This window comes from Cloeon dipterum, chromosome 1 (genome assembly GCF_949628265.1).
Source record: "Cloeon dipterum chromosome 1, ieCloDipt1.1, whole genome shotgun sequence".
Taxonomy (NCBI): Eukaryota; Metazoa; Arthropoda; class Insecta; order Ephemeroptera; family Baetidae; genus Cloeon; species Cloeon dipterum.
The window spans coordinates 13351398-13368150 of NC_088786.1; the positions used below are offsets into that span (position 1 = coordinate 13351398).

Sequence of the window (16753 nt, forward strand, 5' to 3'; positions counted from 1 at the left end):
TATACCCTTGATAATCGATGCGATGTGCAATAAATTAATTCGATATATCAGAAAAATGGAAAATTTTAGCGTCTTCCAATTCATCAGAGTTGTAAATTATATATGTACATATCGCTCTGCTTGTCCACTACCACTGAATAGGGGTGCCAGACTTCCAAAGCTAAAACCCGGAGATTTTGGACTCAAAAACCCGGATATCCCTATACTCCAGTGTTAAAATTTTCAGTCCCAAACCCAGAGATTTCCGGTTGAAACCCCGGAGAGTGGCAGCCCTACCATTGACAATTGCATTTCCTATATGCACACCATGTGCGAATTTGAAATTATCAGTATGAAATAAAAAATTATATGAAAGTAGGGAATAAAGAGTTAAAATTTTGAAATATAAAATTTAAGTTAATGTAAAATGATTTGATCATCTTATCGTTGCCCGCTTAGAGATTTGTAATAGGTTTGCCAAAATGCCTATACTAGTTTTATCATGATCAAAAATAATACTATCACATTTGACAAAAATACAATAGAACCAACACATTTTTTTATTTTTTTAGCAATTTCATTAATACACAATTAATTATGAGGTTTTTGCTGAATATTAATCAATCATAAGTACACCATAACCTGACCGATGCCAAAATTGATCTTGATACCATTATTTTAATAAGATCGCGTGATTGAGAACTTTGAAAAATAAAACTAAAATTATATGATTAGGAAATAGCTCGAAGATTAATTCCGTGAAGATATCATGACATAGATAGAAGTAAAGCCATGGAGAACTTGGGTTTCAGTTTTGAGTCTCTTGTTAGCTGAGGACTGGTCCTTCTTTGAGTCCGTGCAATAGTCTATACCGAACTCCCCATAGCCTGTGCAACCGGCTAGTGGAATATTTGGAAACATGCTTTGGTAGATCTCTACTTCCTTTTTGGTCCTCCTTCGCCCGACACAACTGAACATCAAGCACACTGCGTTCTTTTCAGGTAGGTTGTAAGACTTGAGCTGAAAAAATTAAAACCAAGTGTGTCCACAAATATTTAAAGAGCAAGATCAAGCAAACCTTTTCCAATCCAACAGTAATTTCTTTCAGTGTTTGACCTCTGATGACAACAGACGCTGCAACGACATTTCCTCCGGTAATGAGAACACCACAGGCTCTTGGGATCAGTCTTTCCGAATGATTACCACAGTCAAGGAACATTTGGTTGTCATCACCAGCAAAGTACCCGCCAAAAGCAAACGGTTCTTCTTGTCTAAAAATAATTTTCCATGCCATCCATATTCATATTCATTGGTTTTTCAGTATACCTATTTGACAGGTCCCTGTAAATTTCTGCTGCTGTTTCCTGACCATCAAAGCTAACCACCAAAGCACACTTGAGTGTCTCTTCCTTAGGGATAATTTTCTCCAGTGTCCCGGAATTCAGCTTCAAGAGAGGTGTATATAATTATTTTAATGTTTGTTATTTACGTCATATTTGGCTTACCCCTTCATCCCAAAACTCAGAATCTAGGAAAGAACTTCCTAAGGTGTGGAATGTGTAAACTTTGACACCCTCATAGCATGGGAGCAACATGCTACTCATGCCAATATTGCACATATTGCATTTTGCACGCTTTTCAGGTATGAACTGGAAATTTAGCATCTATATGATTAAAGAGGTGAAAGTCTGCTGTCAATCAAAATTTTTATAATACTGACTGTGTTAACTACGCCATCAGCTTTGGTGCCTATGATCCCATTCGCAGGTAAGCAAATATTGCGGCATTTTGGAGACAAATACTGTCGGAGTCCTGGTAGGTCTAAAATATTAAAGTAACAACAAATTATCAAATATATAGCTGTATGTATGTATTTTAAATAATTTCATGAAGGATACCTAAATCTCCGATGCACTTTTCTGTTATAAAAGAAAGATGCAGAGTGGTCTTGTATCCTAGGCAATGCTTGAAACTATCTTTTACTGCCGATGCAGGAATGCCTCTCTAAAATTCAGATTAGCATTTTTAAAGATAAGTTGCAGCTAGTTTATGGTCGAAAGATCCCAACCTCCAACTTCACATATTCAATGTCTGAAATGACAGCTATCGGATGCTTGCTCTTCATTTCAATAATCTTCTTAGCAACTTGGTTCCACGCTTTGCAAACTCTAGCAACGCGAGATAATTCAAGAGGCTCGAAGTTCAACAGACATTTTTCAATTATTTCATAGTGTGTTCCAAGTAGAAGACCACACTTTTGTTTTGTTACGCTCGACATAGTGAATCTTGCCTTTACAATCTTAAAATTGGTAAATCTAGTAGAATTAGCCTATGTCAATTAAGAAAAAAATCGATTGCCAGAAATTTGGCTATGCAGTTCAAACAGATATACGTAGGTACTCGAACTTCACAAGAAAACAAACAAGACATGAAGACAGATGACAATGATGCCGAAACGCAGGCGCAGGTGATGCTATTTAATTTTCGTGGCCTATGCCTGACAAGGGAGTACGAAAAGGAGTTGATCATGATATCTTTTTTTCTTAAATAGCTTGCACTTTCTTCGTCATCCAAAACTAAAATTATCAATTTAATGGTATTTTGTTCAGAACTCTGTATTTTATGCAAAGTCCTTTGGTGATTAAAGCTATATTATTTTATTATTAGATCTAGCCCTTCATAAGCTCTCCCTTTGGTACGACTAGCGACTAGGATTTCTCTGACGTCATGTGACAAGAGACTAGAGAGCCATCTATTCAAAACAAAGAGTTGAACTAGTCAAGGACTCTTCCCGCTCTTACTTGTAAAATTGTTTTTTGTGTTGCAACCGTAGAAATTAAAGAAATTAAGAACGAAAAAGCCATATTTACATGTCTGAAATCCGGAGCTGTGAGGCAAAATACTTTCCTCAGCCAGCTTGCACGTTAGACTTAACGAGCCATGGAAGCTCTTCTTCCGTCAGAGATCGCCCGTCTCGTGTGGGGTGAGTAAAGTTTCAAAATATAAAGGAACATGATAGACAATGTGGCTCAAATCGACAAAAAAATTACAGGTTACCTTCAAAAGGAATGCCCTAAAGCAGCTCATGTTTTTCTGGAGAGCTGCCCTTCCCTTGCTGAATTCCGGGACGCAAGACTTAAAGGTCGTCGCGTGTTAAACACTGTCAACGGACACACTCTGTTAGACCTGCTTGCAGACTTGTCAGACACTTTCTGCTACGGTAAAGCGTACACAAATAATTTCAATTTTATTTTGGTTGTTGCATGACATGTGTATAATTTTAGTAACCGAAACACAAGATGCTCTCTTGCAAGATGAAGCCAGGCTTGTGGTGAAGAACAAATTTAGTCTCTGCAGCAAAGTGGAATATTTGATCAATTATGTGAAAGCTGAGAAAGCGAACGAAACTGTATGATCTTACTTTTATGTTGTTGGGCCAAAGTTTGAATGTGCTGTTTTAGGCTTTGAATGATACCAGAGATGCTGATGTAGCAAGAGAAAGTGATTACAGAGAAGAGTCACCAGATGAAATGGAGGGAATAGGTATTCTCATATAAAAGTATTATTTAATGGATATAATTAACTGTCTTATCTATTTTCCAGATGAAGATATTCTTATTACCTCTCCTGTGAGGGCTCTTATAGCCAATTTGGCAAACAAGCTAAAAAATAGCAAACCTAACATACCATTCAAGAAGAGGTTTGTTGAATTATTTAAATAAAACTAATTAATATATTATTGCGGTAGAATTGTGACTGGAGGCCCCAGCATGAACCTGGAAGCAACCTCGGACGATTCAGCAATGGCGGCACCAAAAGAGATGGACCCAATTTTGCAACCTTTTCTGAAAAGCACTCAGTTGCATGAGAAGATTGCCGAGAGCATCAACAAAATTCTGCAGCCAAAAGCTACCTGTGATGACAGAATCAACAAAGATCTGGAAGAAGCCATTCACCAAGTTGTGCAGGAGACTGAGAAGGATCCGACTTTCGAAGACATCATTCAGGAAATTTGCCTAGTTAGTTCACAAGGTATGAAGATTTAGAGTGTGCAAAGTTCATGATCTATATTTTGAAACAAATCAGCTGCATTGTCCGATGGAGGAAGTGAGGATAACGCACTCAACCTTCCCTTTTCACCTACTACTTCTTTAAATTTAGACACAATTAGTGAAATTTCCCAGCCAAGTGAACTGCATACACCGTAAGTAGTTTGATTGAATCAATATTTACTAAATATTTGCAACACTGAATTCTTACTGCAGTGATCCTGAAGAAACTGAAATGCAAAACACGCCAAATAAAGGAAAGAAATCAAAACAAAAAGGAGCACCAAGTACACCAAACAATCCAGCGTCAGAGGTACCTTTGAAAGCAAGACTGAGGAGTGCTTCAAAAATTGGCCACAGAGAGGAAGATCTTTCTCAAGACAGCCTGCAACAGCTCAATGATGAGGTGGTCAGGAGCATTGTCGAAACCATTTGTGAAGATGTTAACCACTTGTCTGTTCCTGCAATAGAAGAACCAAGTATCATTTGTGATAACAACGCACCTTGTCAGCTTGTTACGGTAACAATGAAAAGCTCTATTAAGGTCCTTGCTCACAATCAGTCGTTATGTCAGCTACTTTCTATCCAAAGCCTGATCTTTTTTAATTTTTTTCCTGCTGTTTTGTGACATTCAGAAGAACCCTCATATAATAATTTTGTTTGGAATTATTTTTAATTTCTTTAATATTTATTGAATTCATTTTAATGAAATGTACAATTTTTAGTATCATTTTGTTAAGTAAATTGTAATTGGGCAGGTCTATCAAAGAGTGGCAACGTTTGAAGGCTTTTCATAGGATAATTGATAATTAGAGCTGATGATTGAATTAATTTTGCTCAGGAAAAAAGCCAAGATGCAGCTGCAGCACCAGAAATATCACAAGAGGTTCCAACAGTTGTAGAAGAGCAACAAACAACTTCAATTTTCGACCAGTCAGTGGCATCTGTTAGCATGGAGCATCAAGATAACCAAACCGTCAGAATTCACAAACCACCAACTCCGGTTTTACCTCCTGTCATTGTGCATCCCAACCCATCCATGCCAGCAAATCCAATTAGCTCAATCATTTTGGTTTTGGACCACAATCAAGCAGGTATGAAATCTTAGATCTGTCAAAATTATCAAGTGACTGGATTTATACACCCAACAGCAGCAGATCCTACCAAAGGTGTTTTTTCTAAGAGGCTTCTACCTATTGCTCCAAAAATCGGGTCCCGAGGTAAGTTGTTTGTGTATTTAAAATCTAAGGAGACTGCTTAACTCTTGATTCCTGTAGTGGCTCCTAGTCGATACTCTGCTAAGAGAATAAAAACAACTAAGCCAGACCGAAACTTGAAAGCAAAACCTCTACAAGTATCAAAGAAACCACAATCCTCAAATTCAATCATTGTGTTGGATGGAGTAGTTCCTGCCGCACCTACCACAGAATCGTTTACTCTGAACTATCCAAACGTGTCTGCGACCGTAGACATCCTAGAGCCTGCTAGTCCTGAAATAATTATGCCAACGCCAGAGCATAGCATGCCACTCATTCCCTTGGCGTCGCCTCAAGTAGTGCCTGTGCCGCAAATTGCTATTATCTCGATGCCTAGCCTCAGCCCAGCTGTTGTCCCAGGTAAATAATTTTGTTCTTTGGTGCCTAAATCTTCTAAAATTTACGTAGCATGTAATTTATGTTATGCATCTTAATTAATTCCAGTGCAATTGCAATAAAAACAATTTTAAAATTTATTTATGATAAAGACATTTGTAGGAACAGGTGTTGGTTAAATGAAACACGACGATTAACTCTAATACTTCTTTATTTTGCCAAATCAAAAAAGTTGTCTATAAATATGGTTTCATGTAGCAATTTATAGTTCATTTGAGTTATATTTATAACCCTGCACAATTATTTGGAACAAAATTGAGTTTATCTTTATTGTCAGAATTTACATTTACAGCATATTATTACATCAAACAATCAGAAAAAAATTGTCACTTAATTAATTAAGGTCAATTTGAAAAAGTAAATTGGAAACAAATGTCTTGGAACTTAAGATTCTGAAACTTACTTGGGAAACGTCTGGAAGTTTCTAATACCAATTAGAAGGGAGAACCACCACAGATTGGTTGTAACTCTCTCTTAAAAAATCACTGACGTTGGTAACAATATTACTCTTAAAATGCAGCACACTTTCTTAATTTTTAATTCATTAATACTGAATTTTTTGTGGTAAAATAAAAATTGTTTCAGGTCCCAACCCCATTGAAGTTTCAACAGCACCTGCCGCCCCTACTGCAAGGGCTTCTTCTCCAATAGCAGTCGCCCCGTCAGAGAACAGCGCAGAAAGGCCAATTGAAGTCCGCAAAACGCAGAGCACTCCGAGGAGAAACAGCAGCTATGTGCGCGCCCTTGATTTTTCCACTCCAGATAAAAGCCAAACAACGCCTAGGAGAGCTTATACTTCTCCCAAGACCATCAAGCCCCCAGGTCCAGCAACAGTTAAAAAATTGAAACTTGCTGCCAGTTTTGTACGCTCTGAACTATTTTATGAGGTTGGAATGTTTATGCATGCCCTATGTGATTAATTTTCCAATTCAAATTTTAGTCGCCTGAAAAAGCGAGGGAGAAGCGGCTCAGTCTCATCTCTGAAGAACCAAGTAAACAACCTGAAAGGCCATTGCTGCCTGAACCTGTGATACAGTCGGCTGCGCAAATGGAAAAGACTCCTGACACTTCTCTGGAGTCTTCAACAACTGCTGAGAGTCCTGTCACTACTGAAAAGGATATATCAGCTGCTAAACCATCAAAAAAACAATCAGCTAGTTGGGATGCTGATCTGAGAGCTAAAGTTGGACCAGTGCTCATCAGCCCAGTGAAAAGGTCTCCTGCAAAGAGACATAGAGTAGGAGGTCATCCACCATCAGCGAAAAAGAGGAAGAAATCAACATCAACCAACAAAAAGCAGGAAGAGGAAGAGAAATTAGCCAATGAAATAAACCCAGAGAAACCCAAGGTAGAACATGACATGAAAAGAATTTGGCACATTAAATGTTGAATGTTGTTTCATTTCACAGGAGTCAAGCTCTAAGCAAAAACCATTAACCAAGAGAAGCAGGACAGTCTTAAAGACACTGAATGCTCCTTCCACAAATACAAGAGCTGCTGGAGAAAAAGAGCGTCTTTTGGAGTCTCTTCAGTTGAGTCCGTCAAAGCCACCTGAAAGACTGCCTGAACCCACTTTCAGCCTCAATGACCCTAGAATGAGTCTAAAAATATGCCCCATTCAGAGCATCTTGCCTGGGAATTTTGTACCTGACGTTGACCGATCATATTGCATGACTATCAGTGTTGAGTGTGATGATGGAGCAGAAGCTGACATTTCGCTTACTTGGTCAACTCCAGATGTGTGGGATTCTCACACAGGCACAACAGAAAAGTTCAAAGGAGATATGCTAGAAGCAGAAGAGCCTTCTAAAGCTGGTACGTCAGTTGGCATTATTTTTTTTAAATGTTTAGTTGTAGATGTATAATTTAATTTACTGTATTCAAAATTTTTCTTCCTTGTGCCAGAAATATTTCAAAATCATAATACATGAAATTATCCATTGATCAATTCATATGTTTAATGTGACAAAATTGTATTTTTTTACTGGGAAAAGCAGCCAGTTTTTTTAAATATCACACTAAAAATGTTCTCTTTAAACTGACTCTTGGACCAGTTCCACGTTTTCATCATTCATTATAATATATCGCATGAGTTTAATGAATTGAACACACAAAATAATTAATCAATTTAACTAGGTGAATTAGGTATAAATAATTGTTGTAGTTTGTTTTTCAAACAAGTTGATACAAAACATATTTGAACAGTTTTAGGTGCTGTAGCTGAAGATGACGACTTAATGACTTTATCTCTGGTGGCTTCATCAAGAGCAAAAGAACCTTGTGCTCCATTAAGTGGTTTGCCTCCGCCACGATCCAAAACAAGAAGTTCCAATGAAAGTTCAAACCCTCAGGACATGCTGAGGAAAGTGGGTGTAGATAAATTGCTCTCTGCATTGCATGGAACTAAAAAAAAGTGATGTAATGTTCAATCAAATGTTCATCAACAACTAGATGATCTATTGTGCTTTGATGTGTTCATTGTTTTAAAAATACCAAAGTGCTGCTGGCCCTTACATTGCAGCTAGGATGTGCCTTAACTTTAAGTCGTTAGAATTCTTAACTTATTTTCCATTGTGATTGAGTTTGTTTTAAATACAGAAAAATAAATTCTCATCTCTTTTTTTAACTACACTGCAGTTTGCTTTCTATACAACATCAATCTAAAAGTTTAAATACACTTAATGTGTAGCGTTGTTCAGTTCTAAATTTTGGTTCAGTCACGCTGATTCTGAATTTGTTGTAGGCTCCTCCTAAGTCCTTGTAACTTAGCAAATCTGGTTTTATGCGTGCTGCACAATTGTAGATGAGCAAATTACATTTTTTATTTCAAGATGAATCATAACCTTAAATTTTCAGATTAAACTAGTGCCGCATAAATCAGGATAAAAAAATCTTCACGCCTAGTTACTGGACTAACCACTGAAAGTACTGACTTTAAGCGTTAAATCTGGTGCAAGAGCTATAGCGCCGACTCGCCATTCACCTCTGCGGCCACCCTTGTTATGTTATCCGCTCGGCGGTGTTATTGGGACGGTGAGCTCATAGCCCACAGGATGTGATGAGCAGAGGTTAAAAGACAGGGCAGTAAAAATACAAATTGGCTCTAACACGTTATTTAAATTTCTTTCGCATATATATAAACTGTTCTAATCTGAAAACTGATTAAAATATGTTGGACTTAAAAATTTCTGCTAAAAAATTAAATAATTTCCTATTGCGAGAAGCAAAAATATATGTACTTTGGACCCAGTGAGCTCATAGCCCACAGGGAGTGCAGAGCCGACTTTAAAAAGCGATATGGTTAAAATGAAAATCATTACATGATAACACAATGTTTATTTATAAAATATAAGTTTTAAAACCATAAAACAAAATAGCACCAAGATTTGGAACACCCTCCACAATAAAAAATGCGTAAATTTCATGCAAACTACTTGAAGGTTAAAACTGATTTTGGCACGCAAAGACGCTCCTCAAAACGGTCACAAGAACAGGCTTCTTCATGGGCAGTAATCATTATTGTATTTCATTGGAGCCAGTGAAAAGCTTATTGCAGCATTTGACGAATCATGAAGTTGAGAATGCCTCCGTTTCGATAATAAGTCAAATCTACTTCAGTATCGAAACGCAGCTTGACGTCAAACTCTTTGCCATTGGAAGCCTACAAATCATGTATCAACAAATGAATAAAATCATAATTTTTCAATTAGGTACCTTGACAGATATTTGCTGGCCAGGTTTACAGTCAACCGGAATGTGCAGAGTGAAAGTCTCGGAACCATCAAAACCTAAAGAGTCTGTTGATTGTCCAGGCAGATATTCCAAAGGCACGATTCCCATTCCCACCAAGTTAGACCTGTGGATGCGTTCAAAAGACTCTGCAATGACAGCTTTGATGCCCTGAAATAAAAAAAAAACAATAGAAGCCCTTAACAACATATCAAATTTAGTTAGAACCTGAAGGTAAGGTCCTTTGGCTGCCCAGTCCCTGGAGGATCCAGAGCCGTAATCTTTTCCTACCAAAAGAATGAGGGCAACATTTTCTTGCTTGTATCTCTCAGCAGCATCATACACGTCAAGCTGGAATCCAGTTTACTGATAGTAGGAAATCACATAATATTTTGACTCAATGCTAACCTCTTGCATGGACGGGAAGTGAACTGTTTTTGGTCCAGGCTTCCCAACCAGCTTGTTGACCAGTCTGATGTTGGCAAAGGTGCCTCTAGCCATAACAGCATCGTTTCCTCTTCGTGAACCATATGAGTTGAACTCCTTTGGTGTAAGTCTATATAATAATAACAATTCTCATGAAGATTTATCACCTAATGATTAAATTGAAGAAAATGTACTTGTCCATGGAAAACTAAAAATACATCCTCAATTTGCTTTTGCTTAGAAATACCAAACCATCATAGCGGTCACATATGGTTGTATTGGGAGTCAGAGAATGCGAGAATTAATTTTAAAGATCAGCAAACCAATACTGTTGTCATTCAACAATCCTTAGAGGTTATTGGCTAAGTTTCAGCAAAAGGGCTAGTATTCAACTGAATTATTTTCTTTGTTAAGATTAACTGAAAAACTTGCCCTCTTTCTGCAAGGTATCTGGCGGCAGGGCTGTTTCTGGCAATGCTGCCTGCAGGAGAGATGTGATCAGTGGTGACAGAATCTCCCAAGTTGAGCAGGCATCTAGCGTCCACTAGAGGAGCTTGTTGAGGAAGTTCCTAAATTTAATCATCAAATTATTTTAGGAGTGTGTTATGAGTGTTAAACTCAAACAGCTATTTTACCTCAGTCATGTTTTCAAAGAATGGAGGCTTCTTGATGTATGTGGAGGTGGTGTCCCAAGGGTAAAGTTTTCCTTCTGGTGCCTGCAGCTCTTGCCAGGACTTTGAGCCCTGGGTGACCTTCGAGTAAACTTCCTTGAACATTGCAGGGATAACATACTTGCTCTCCACAGCTTGGATCTCAGACCTTGTTGGCCAAACCTGGCGAAGAAAGATGGGCTCACCTTTCTCGGTGTGACCTGTATGAATGAAACTTATGCTTAATAATTTCATAGAGCAACAAAGCAAAATTACCAAGAGGCTCTGCCTCAAAGTCAATGTCAACGCGGCCAGCAATGGCGTAAGCTATGACCAGCAATGGAGAGGCCAGATAGTTGGCCCTGGTGTTCGGGTGGATGCGACCCTCAAAGTTCCTGTTGCCAGAGAGGACACCGCAACACACCAAATCATTCTGAACAAATACAGCCGCGATTCAGATTTTACACCGTGTTGATAATTAAAAATAACCTTTTCAATGGTGTCCACGATAGCATCATTAAGAGGACCTGAGTTGCCAATACAGGTCATGCAGCCATATCCAACATTGTTGAAGCCCATTTTCTCAAGATACGGTAGCACTCCAGATTCCTGCAGGTAGTAGGAGACAACACCTGAGCCAGGAGAGAGAGACGTCTTGATATATGGGGCCACGCTCAAGCCAGCCTCAGAAGCCTTTTTGGCAAGTAAACCTGGAACAATAAATTTCTACTAATATTTTTTGCTCAGAAAACATTGTTAATACTTAACATTAAAAGTATAGTAAATAATTCAAGCATCTTAATTATTTTAAGCGCGGTATCGTTTTTATAATTCCAAAATAAAGAATAAAAATTAGGATCCATGATTGCATTTGAGTAAACACGACTGGCGTCTCATCTCACCTGCGCCAAGCATGACAGAGGGATTGCTGGTGTTTGTACAGGAAGTAATGGCTGCAATCACTACAGAGCCATGCTTCAATGAGTAAGTTTTTCCTTCATACTCAAATGCGCCAGCAGCACCCAAACTTTCGTTTGGAAGACCAAATCCTTTGAACCCAACCTGAGAACATAGGAATCAAATAATCAGGCATGTGTTTCATAACGTGCAATATGATTCTCAATGTGAAATGAGAACCTTTTAAGTAAAATGAAATTAAATTATCAAACGGATCCACTCTGCATGGATTTAAAAACCAGAATGGATGACTAGAAGTGAAATGATTGTAGAAAAAATAAAAATATGACACCAGGATATAATGGCGGTAGAGACTCCTAATCAATGGTTACGAGAGCTTTTATTTTATGCAAGACATTGCATCAATCTGGCGCGTAACGATATGATTTAAAGTAAGGCAAGCAAGGCCATAACGAATAACGTAATTTATATTATATGATACAAAATAATTTAAAAGATTACAAAAAGCTATATAATGTGTGCGAGAGAGAAAACTTCGAAGTTAAGACTCTAGCAATCAAAACAGGATTTACGATAGTTGTTAATTTATCGCTCACGGGAAACGCCATACGTTTGATAATGCTTGGATTTTAAAAAATAAAAATAATATCCGATAAAAATATTATCAGTTTTACCACAATTTTTCCTTGAAATGCAAACAAATATTGAAATGTCAGAAAAGCTTTATCCTAAAAAATGATTTAGAGCTATAACTTTATATAAATAGCTGTCAATTTTAACGATAAATAACCACGCATCAATATAAACAGTTAACTTGGTCTAATATAAACAGCAAATAATATCAAAGCTTGAGATGTGATCATACATTACAAGTTGAAGATTGAATTTATTCATTCTTAAGAGGTTTGCTGTTTGAATTTTTGTTTTTGAATAACTGAATGATAAATTGTTGGTAAATTGGTTAAAAATTGTGTAGTATTAAATTCCGTTGTTTAAAAGTCTATAGTGTCACGCATGATTTATTATTGACATGTCCTTAACTATGTCGTCCACATCTTGGCATGAGACTTCAGATACCGATGAAATTTGCTGGAAATGTTGCGTTTAATTTATGTAGAACCCTAAAATATTAGGCCTTAATCTCTAAAAATTCTAGCTTACGAAGTTGGTCAACTTGGTCAAGTTGTTGAGCGTCTAAATTATACATTTTGAACACCAACATTTTTCATTTACCTCACTCACAACAGAAGTTACAGGCACTGAAAATTTCCCCTTTGTCCAAAATAATGCGAAAATCGGGAACTTTAATCCCCAGTAAAATAGCCAAATTTAGAGATTTTAAGGTTCAATGTAGGTCCCCTAAACTAACACCTCCACCAAATTTCATCGAAATCTGATGACCCATAGCAAGAGGTAGGTGACCTGGTTTAGTAAAATATGTCTATTAGCTATTAACCTGGGATTTATGCCACCAAAGATGATTTTATTTCAGTACTTGTATGTAGGCGGTGCTGCCACATTCCCTGCACTTAACTTAATGCATGGTGGGAGCATCACAGCAAATCATCTCAATGTTATAATATATTTGTATTAAGTTCAATGTAACATCTGAGAATAGCCTAGCCTTATCACAGCAAAAATTTTCCTTCTTGACATTTCTAAAATTTTAATCAATTCCTTAAACAAGTTTTTTCCTTCTCAGATTTCAGAGCTACACGCGCCAGACACAAACGCAAGCGCGACGTTATCAGCTAAGGGCGCAGCTTATAAAAAGCCAGCTTTTCTACTAGCAACTGTTAGAAGGAATCCAGCGGTTTTGGCGCACAGAGATTTAATCATCCGAAGCTCGGGTTGGTGAATTTTGCTTATCCAACAGAGGCTCGGATGATTAGTCTTACACACGTCAATATTCAACATTTGCAAGTGAGCAGCACATTAAAAAGTATACGATTTGAAGTCCAGGATTCAGTGGAGAACACAGGGAATACCATGAAAAGACAAACCGCTATATTTTCATCGTTATTTCACCAAGGCTTAGTATGTGACTATTAAACTCTAATCAAAATATTTTTCATGCTATGTTGCTTGATAAATTATTTTCTATTATAATTAAGATATGCATGCTGTACCAGAAAAATGTTTTTTCTTTGCACTAAACCGTGAATGGGGAGAGGGTTATTTCTAATTTATGCAGTTACTGTATCTTTTCAATTGTTTGAATCAGATCTAATTTAAGGGCAACGCGCTGGTTTGGGGCCCATAACGGTTTATTGCTAGAGCATGATCATTTTAGAAAGGAAACTTCCAAGAACCAACCAACTGGCGTGAATACATTAGATTCAGAAATTTACATGAAGTACGCATGTGCACAATCTTTATTGAAAAAATTGGAAAGCATGACTTTAAGAGCCAACTTATCTATTTGACATCATTGCATTAAAATAACACAAGCAAGCCAGCCATTTGATAGCACTCTAAAATTGAGAGAAATATGGCTGCGCTTAAAATAATTAAATTTATTTTTTACCCTTTTATATATTTATATAATATATGAATTTAAATTTAATTGGATGGACAGTTACACAACAGCAACCCAATATAATTAATTGAATTAGTGAAAACATTTTTGATAAATGAAGTCTGGAGAAATCAGCTTACCTTATTGGTCAAACATTGCAGGAAGTCCTGCTTCATATCGCTGACAGAAACTCTGTCATGGGGACGTTTGGGCCCACTGACTGAGGGAACAACAGTTGCCAAGTCCAGCTCAACCACCTGTGGTATAATGAATTAAAATAATGCTTGAAATTTATAATTAGAACTCACTTGCGTGAATTTTGGGTCTTGATTGACATCAGAATAGTTTCTCATCATTTTGGAAGCACGCAGGTATGCTTCAATGGTTTGAATCTTTGTCTCGTCCCTATCTGCAGAAAAATTGTATTGTTAATTTGCAGAATTTTGTAATAAGACAAAGTGTACTTGTTTGCCTCAGGTATGCCAGAGTAGCATTGTCAACTGGGAAGAAACCAACCGTTGCACCATACTCTGGGCACATGTTCGAGATGGTTGCTCTGTCAGCAATTGAAAGCGCAGTCACCCCTGGACCAAAGAACTCGACAAATTTACCGACAACGCCGATTTGACGAAGGTGCTAAAAATAGAAATATCAGTTTGAAACAGAGGTGAATTAAATTATTTATTTGGAAATATGAACTCTTATTCTACAAACCTTGGTGATGGTTAAAACCAGATCTGTGGAAGTGGCATATTGATCCAGAGCACCAGTGATTTGGTATCCAATGACTTCAGGTAAAAGCATTGATATAGCCTGGCCTAGCATTACAGCCTCAGCTTCAATTCCTACAATGCATAACAGAGAGCGCATATTTGTTAATGAATCCACCATGAAATTGTGATTTTAAACCCTTAAAGCTACATAAATACAGTCCACTTAGCAACATCTTAATGAAGAGCAAAAATTGATGAATGTTATGTTTATATTTGCAAGCAGAAATGATGAATATACAAACCTCCTGCACCCCATCCTAGAACGCCAAGACCATTGATCATGGTGGTGTGCGAATCAGTTCCCACTACAGAGTCAGGGTATAGCACCTCAGAATCAGAAAACACCACTCTGGCCAGGTACTCCAAGTTGACTTGGTGCACAATTCCAGAGCCAGGCGGGACAATCAGCATGTTCCTGAAAGCGGTAGCACCCCACTTTAAGAAGCGGAAACGCTCCTTGTTGCGCTCAAACTCCAAGTCCTGATTTTTTTGCAGAGAATCTGGCCTGTGGAAAGCGATTCAGGGTGTTGAAATTATCATAGCTAACACTCATGGTTTTAATTTTTACGTTCTGGCAAAGTCCACCTGGACTGAGTGGTCAATGACAAGGTCAGACGGGCATATGGGATTGATTTTGTCAGGGTCGCCCCCCAGTTTGGACACGGCGTCACGCATAGCTGCAAAATCGACAACTGCAGGCACTCCAGTGAAGTCCTGCAGAATAACTCTGGCGGGTTTAAAGTTGAGCTCCACATTTTGTTGATTGGCCCAATTCAGCACGCACTCGACGTCACTTTTCGTGACAGAAAACTCGTCGCAGTTGCGTACCACTGATTCCAAAAGAACCCTTACGCTGAAGGGCAGCTCATCTATTTGTAGAATCAAAATTGATCAAATTTAATACCATTCATTCAAGGGCGCTGGTGGCTTACCGTATTTTGAGCCTCCAAGGGCAGGTAGGTCAAAGAACTTAAAGGTTTTGCCTCCGACTTCTAAATCCTTCAGATACCCGGCATAAGGGTTGCCTGAAATTTTTAATTTGACTTGTAATGGTGGTTGAACTTTGCGCCAAGTAAATTTCTTATCAGTTTCCCCAACTAAAAGCACCAAGGTCAGGTAATATCTGCTGAATGAGATTTTTAGCATTCGAACATGCTGTTTTTTTCTGAGCAAGCATATGAATATTAGCCTTGAAATTATAGATTTAAAATTTTCAAGATTAATTCAAAATATTTATATAATTTCAATTGTATTTCCTAGAAAAATTAAAAAAAGCAGCACTTGTGATGCAGTTTTCATTAATTTATCTTTCTCATGATACATTATTTTGGGTTTTAAATTGGGCAATTTTCTTTTAAAGTTAGAATTAATGTATCGCTTTTCAACTGAGTGATGATAAGCAGGCTTTAATACAATGCAGTGTGATATTAAAAACATTATATGGAAAACACAAGTGGATACAAAGCAAGAGCATGACTTTTTTGCCTGTGTCACGTGAATAAATCTGCATTTTAATTAGCTCAATCTCCAACTGTGACACATTTACCAAAGAAAATACATATTTGCTACGATAGAGAGTAAATAGAATTTTACGGTATTTTATCACAGCTACAACAAAAGTTAAATAATAATGCTCACTCAAAAGATGCACTTCACAAAAAGATTGCTTACTAAACTAGCATGTTTTTAGTTTAAAACGCAATCTGATACGTCCGGATACGTCTTAACCAAAAGTGATATGATAATATAATATATATGTTTTATATTTCGCCACTTTTAAGGACTAAAAACAGCTGAGCATCTATTTAATCGTTGTATCTACTCACTAAAGCAGTTTTTGGGCGAAAAATGTAGAAAAAACAATTCGAAATGGATTCATATTTACCAGCCATTTCGAACGCGCACGAGTCGAGATGTTGGCAAGGTATAATAATTTAGCTGAAGAGAATCTCGGTTGCAGGGAAGGGACAGCAGAGACAGCGAAAGAGCTGCTGGCTAGGCCCGTGATCAACAATCCGACGTCACTCAAGTGGGTTGGGTACGCAGCATAACCAATGTA

General features: G+C 37.6%; 3 protein-coding genes across 4 annotated transcripts; 1 reads left to right on the forward strand and 2 right to left on the reverse strand.

Annotated features, from left to right (window-relative positions):
• Window positions 1–505: 505 nt before the first annotated feature.
• On the reverse strand, window positions 506–2386 carry LOC135948410 (F-box only protein 22-like). Of its 2 annotated transcripts, none has more exons than XM_065497648.1 (7): window positions 2048–2386; window positions 1878–1983; window positions 1700–1800; window positions 1485–1628; window positions 1306–1424; window positions 1058–1250; window positions 506–999 (listed from the first exon to the last, which is right to left on the reverse strand). In XM_065497648.1, the coding sequence occupies exons 1-7, from the start codon at window positions 2255–2257 to the stop codon at window positions 730–732; spliced, it is 1143 nt and encodes a 380-aa protein (XP_065353720.1). In that variant the 5' UTR covers window positions 2258–2386; the 3' UTR covers window positions 506–729. The 2 variants fall into 2 exon arrangements, with proteins under 2 accessions (XP_065353720.1, XP_065353719.1); XM_065497647.1 differs by having other exon boundaries at window positions 1485–1643; window positions 2048–2384.
• Window positions 2387–2726: 340 nt separating this feature from the next.
• On the forward strand, window positions 2727–8307 carry LOC135947820 (microtubule-actin cross-linking factor 1, isoforms 6/7-like). The gene is made up of 15 exons (XM_065496772.1): window positions 2727–2962; window positions 3032–3199; window positions 3264–3388; window positions 3441–3522; window positions 3583–3679; window positions 3728–4011; window positions 4066–4183; window positions 4245–4548; window positions 4870–5122; window positions 5180–5248; window positions 5306–5644; window positions 6266–6567; window positions 6621–7028; window positions 7090–7495; window positions 7886–8307. Exons 1-15 carry the CDS (start codon window positions 2920–2922, stop codon window positions 8095–8097), a joined length of 3210 nt encoding a protein of 1069 aa, XP_065352844.1. The 5' UTR covers window positions 2727–2919; the 3' UTR covers window positions 8098–8307.
• Window positions 8308–8996: 689 nt separating this feature from the next.
• Window positions 8997–16737, reverse strand: LOC135934336 (cytoplasmic aconitate hydratase-like). The gene is made up of 17 exons (XM_065476000.1): window positions 16580–16737; window positions 15627–15719; window positions 15263–15563; window positions 14937–15199; window positions 14636–14766; window positions 14386–14557; window positions 14230–14330; window positions 14062–14178; window positions 11388–11547; window positions 10975–11195; window positions 10762–10918; window positions 10471–10706; window positions 10268–10404; window positions 9818–9965; window positions 9638–9760; window positions 9395–9580; window positions 8997–9341 (listed from the first exon to the last, which is right to left on the reverse strand). The coding sequence occupies exons 1-17, from the start codon at window positions 16584–16586 to the stop codon at window positions 9228–9230; spliced, it is 2667 nt and encodes an 888-aa protein (XP_065332072.1). The 5' UTR covers window positions 16587–16737; the 3' UTR covers window positions 8997–9227.
• Window positions 16738–16753: the final 16 nt, after the last annotated feature.

Excerpts from the sequence above, each read along its gene's own strand:
- LOC135934336 (XM_065476000.1), bottom strand. Across the intron at positions 9,966-10,267 it reads AGATACCTTGCAGAAAGAGG|ACTTACACCAAAGGAGTTCA; the intron begins GCAAGTTTTTCA and ends ATTATTATATAG. Across the intron at positions 9,342-9,394 it reads GCCAGCAAATATCTGTCAAG|GCTTCCAATGGCAAAGAGTT; the intron begins GTACCTAATTGA and ends CATGATTTGTAG.
- LOC135947820 (XM_065496772.1), top strand. The coding sequence starts at position 2,920 with ATGGAAGCTCTTCTTCCGTCAGAGATCGCCCGTCTCGTGTGGG. Across the intron at positions 3,680-3,727 it reads AACATACCATTCAAGAAGAG|AATTGTGACTGGAGGCCCCA; the intron begins GTTTGTTGAATT and ends TTATTGCGGTAG. Across the intron at positions 4,012-4,065 it reads TTGCCTAGTTAGTTCACAAG|CTGCATTGTCCGATGGAGGA; the intron begins GTATGAAGATTT and ends GAAACAAATCAG.
- LOC135948410 (XM_065497647.1), bottom strand. The coding sequence starts at position 2,257 with ATGTCGAGCGTAACAAAACAAAAGTGTGGTCTTCTACTTGGAACACAC. Across the intron at positions 1,984-2,047 it reads TTGAATATGTGAAGTTGGAG|AGAGGCATTCCTGCATCGGC; the intron begins GTTGGGATCTTT and ends TCTGAATTTTAG. Across the intron at positions 1,644-1,699 it reads CTGATGGCGTAGTTAACACA|ATGCTAAATTTCCAGTTCAT; the intron begins GTCAGTATTATA and ends TTAATCATATAG.